Raw genomic sequence first — 3,690 nt, forward strand, 5'->3', positions numbered from 1 at the left:
ATTTAGATGGAGGTGGTGGAGACTTGTAAATAAAAAGAGACGGGGTTGATCGAAACGGAGGAGGTGGAGACTTATAGATATAAGATGGTGGGGGTGACTTGGAAATATAAGAAGGTGAGGTTAAAGACAATGGTCATTGGGGTGATTTGTACACATGAGGAGGTGGCGGCGATGCAGATGAAGGTGGTGGAGACTTGTAAATATAAAGATGTGGGGGTGACCGAGATAGAGGTGGTGGCTTGGATACATAGGGTGTGAGGATTGATATACAAAACGTGGTGGAGGTGGTGTAGGTGATTGTGTATGTTGTGGAGGAGATTGGTATTCACGAATTGATGGTGGTGGATGTGAATGAGATGATGGTAGTGGAGATTGATATTCATAAGGTCGTGGTGATGAAAGTGGTGGTGATGGTAAATGAGATGGTGTGGGAGATTGATCATCATAATTTGGTGGTAATGACAGTACATAAGTTGGTGAAGGAGACGACAATGATGGTGGAGAATATTGATTTTCATAATGTAGTTTTGGTGAAGGTGAAGGTGATGGTGTTGGAGGAGATTCGTTTCCAAAAGGTGGTGCAGATGATGGAGATATTGGTAATGGTGGAGGAGATTGGTATTCATAAGATGATAGAGGTTGATGAGATGATTGTGGTGGTTGAGGAGATGGTGGTGGTGGAGGAGGTGATTGATCTTCATAAGGTGGTGGTGGTGACAGAAGTGTTGGTAGAGTAGATTGATTTTCATAAGGTGGTAGAGGTGATGGAGATAGTGGTGGTAGAGAAGATGGATCTTCATAAGGTGCTGGTGGTGAAAGAGAAAGTGGTCAAGATTTATTTTCATTAGGTGGTGGAGGTGTTTGATATAGTCGTGGTAGGAGGGATTTATCTTCAATAGGTGGTGATAAAGTAGATTTGTTCATAAAAAGTGGTAGATGTGATGAAGATGGTGTTGGTGGTGGTAGTGGAGATTGGTTTTCATAAGGTGGTGGAGGTTTTGGAGATGGTTTTGATGGTGGCGGCGGGAGAAATTGATCTTCATAAGGTGGTGGTTGTGACGATGATTGTGATTGAAGAGAATTGTTTTAGAAAGTGGTGGTGGTGATGGAGATGGTGGTGGTGGTGGAGATTGATTTTTATAAGGTAGTATCGGTGACGACGATGGTTGTGGAGGAGATTGATTTTCATAACGTGGTGGAGGTGATAAATATGATAGTGGTGGAGGAGAATGATCTTCGTAAGGTAGTAGAGGTGTAGGATATGATGGTGGTGGAGATTTGTTTTCATTAGGTGGTGGAGGTGTTTGAAATGGTGGTGGAAGAGATTGATTTTCATAATGTAGTGGAGATGAAAAATATGGTGGTGGCGGAGATTGATTTTTATAAGGTGGTGGAACTATGTGATATTGTGGTTGAGGTTAATCTTCATAAGGTGATGGTGACGATTGTCGTGGAAAAGATTTATTTTCATAAAGTGGTGGTCGTAAAGAAGAATGATCTTCATAAGGCAGTGTTGGTAAAGGATAAAGTGGAGAAGATTTGTTTTCAGAAGGTAATGGAGGTGATGAAGATGGTAGTGGTGGTAGAAAAAATTGATCTTCATAAGATGGTGGAGGTGAAATAGATATTGGTGGTAGTGGAGGAGATCTATATTCATAAGGTGGTGGCAATAGCGATAACGACAATGGTGGTAGAGCATATTTGCTTTCATAAGGTGGTGGTGGTGGTGGAGGAGGAGGAGATTGATCTTTGTGAGGCGATAGAGGTGAAAGAGATGGTGATAGTATATATTGGTTTTCATTAGGTGGTTGAGATGGTAGTGGTGGTAGAGTTAGAGGTGATGGTTGTGAGGGAGATTGATCTTCATAAACTGGTGATGGTGAAGACGATGGTGAAGGAGAATCATTTGCATTAGGTGATGGAGGTAAAGGAAATGGTGGTGGTATTGGAGGATATTGATCTTCATAATATGGTGGCGGTGGCGGCGACGACGATGGTGATGAAGGAGATTGGTTTTCATTAAGTGGTGGAGGTGGTGGTGGTGGTGGATATTGATCTTCATAAGACATTGGAGGTGAATTAGATAGTGGTGGTGGAGATTGGTTTTCATTAGGTAATGGGTGTGTGGGAGATTGATCTTCATAAATTGGTGGTAGAGATTTATTTTCAGAAAGTGGTAGAGGTGATGGAGATGATGGTGTTGGAGATTTATTTTCATAAAGTGGTGGAGGTGATGGTGATGATGGCTGAGGAGATTGATCTTCATTAGATAATGGAGGTGAATGATATCGTGGAGCTGGGGGTGGAGATTGGTTTTCACAAAGTGGTGGAGTGGATTGATATGATTGTTGTGGTGAATGTGATGATGGGAGATATTGATCTTCATAAGGTGATGGTAGTGACGACAATGATGCTGGAGGATATTTGTTTTCATTAAGTGATGGAGGTGATGAAAATAATTGTGGTGGAATATTTTGATATTCATTAGGATATGGTGGTGAAAGAGATTGGTTTTCATTATGTGGTGGTGGTGTTGGAGGGGGAGATTGATCTTTATAAGTTGGTGGTGGAGGAGATTCGTTTTCAGAAGGTGGTGTAGGTGATGAAGATGGTGGTGGTAGTGGAGGATATTGATCTTCATAAAGTTGTGGAGGTGAAGGAGTTGGTGGTGGTTGAGATTGATTTTCATAAAGTGGTGAAGGTGATGATGATGGTAGTGTAAGAGATTGATTTTTCATAAGGTGGTGTTGTTAAATTTTCATTTATATAAGTTGGTTGAGGTGATGGGGATGGTGATGGTGGAGAATGATATTGAACTTCATAAGATGGTGGAGGTGAAGGAGTTGGAGAGGATGGAGATTGAATTTCATAAAGATGTGGAGATAACAACGATGTTGGTGGAGGAGATTGATCTTCATAAGGTGGTGACAGTGTTGAAGAAGTTGGTGGAAGATACTTGTTTTCATAAGGTAGTGGAGGTGATAAAGATAATGATGGTGGATATTGGTTTTCATTAGGTGATGGTGCTAATGGTGGAAGAGATTTTCAGAAGGTGGTGGAGGTGATGGAGATTGAGGTGGTGGTGGAGGATGATATTGAACTTCATAAGGTGGTGAAAATGAAGGAGTTGGTGGTGGAGATTGGTTTTCATAAGGTGGTGACTATGATGAATATTGTGACGGAGGATATTCGTTTTCAGAAGGTGGTAGATGTGATTGAGATGGTGGTGGCGGTAGAGAATATTGATCTTCATATGACGGTGAAGGTGAATGAGATGGTGGTGGAAAAGGAGTTTGAACTTCATTAGGTTTTGGAGGTGAAGTAGTTGGTGGTGGTGGAGATTGTTTTTCATAAGGTGATGGAGGTGACGATGATGTTGCTGTAAGAGATTGATATTCATAAGGTGATGGAGGTGACAGAGATGATGGTTAAGTAGATTGGTTTTCATAAGGTGATGGAGTTGATAGTTGTGGATATTTTTTTTCATTAGGTGGTGGTAGAGATTCGTTTTCTAAAGATGATGGAGATTGAGGTGGTGGTGGAGGATATTGATCTTCATTAGACGATGGTGGTGAAGGATATAGTGGTGAATATTGGTTTACATTAGGTGGTGGTTGTGATAATGGTGGTGGAATATTAGATTGATATTCATAAGGTAGTGGTGGAGGAGATTCGTTTTCAGAAGGTGAT

General features: G+C 41.3%; 1 protein-coding gene across 1 annotated transcript; it reads right to left on the minus strand.

The window, feature by feature from the left end:
* Nucleotides 1-1,418: 1,418 nt before the first annotated feature.
* On the minus strand, nucleotides 1,419-2,942 carry LOC140991228 (uncharacterized). The gene has a single exon (XM_073461168.1). It carries the CDS (start codon nucleotides 2,736-2,738, stop codon nucleotides 1,419-1,421), a length of 1,320 nt encoding a protein of 439 aa, XP_073317269.1. The 5' UTR covers nucleotides 2,739-2,942.
* Nucleotides 2,943-3,690: the final 748 nt, after the last annotated feature.

The sequence above is a fragment of the Primulina huaijiensis genome, chromosome 13, assembly GCF_012295235.1.
Source record: "Primulina huaijiensis isolate GDHJ02 chromosome 13, ASM1229523v2, whole genome shotgun sequence".
Lineage (NCBI taxonomy): Eukaryota > Viridiplantae > Streptophyta > Magnoliopsida > Lamiales > Gesneriaceae > Primulina > Primulina huaijiensis.

Bases quoted from the DNA above. Each gene is read 5' to 3' on its own strand.
- LOC140991228 (XM_073461168.1), bottom strand. From the start codon at position 2,738: ATGAAAAATCAATCTCTTACACTACCATCATCATCACCTTCACCACTT.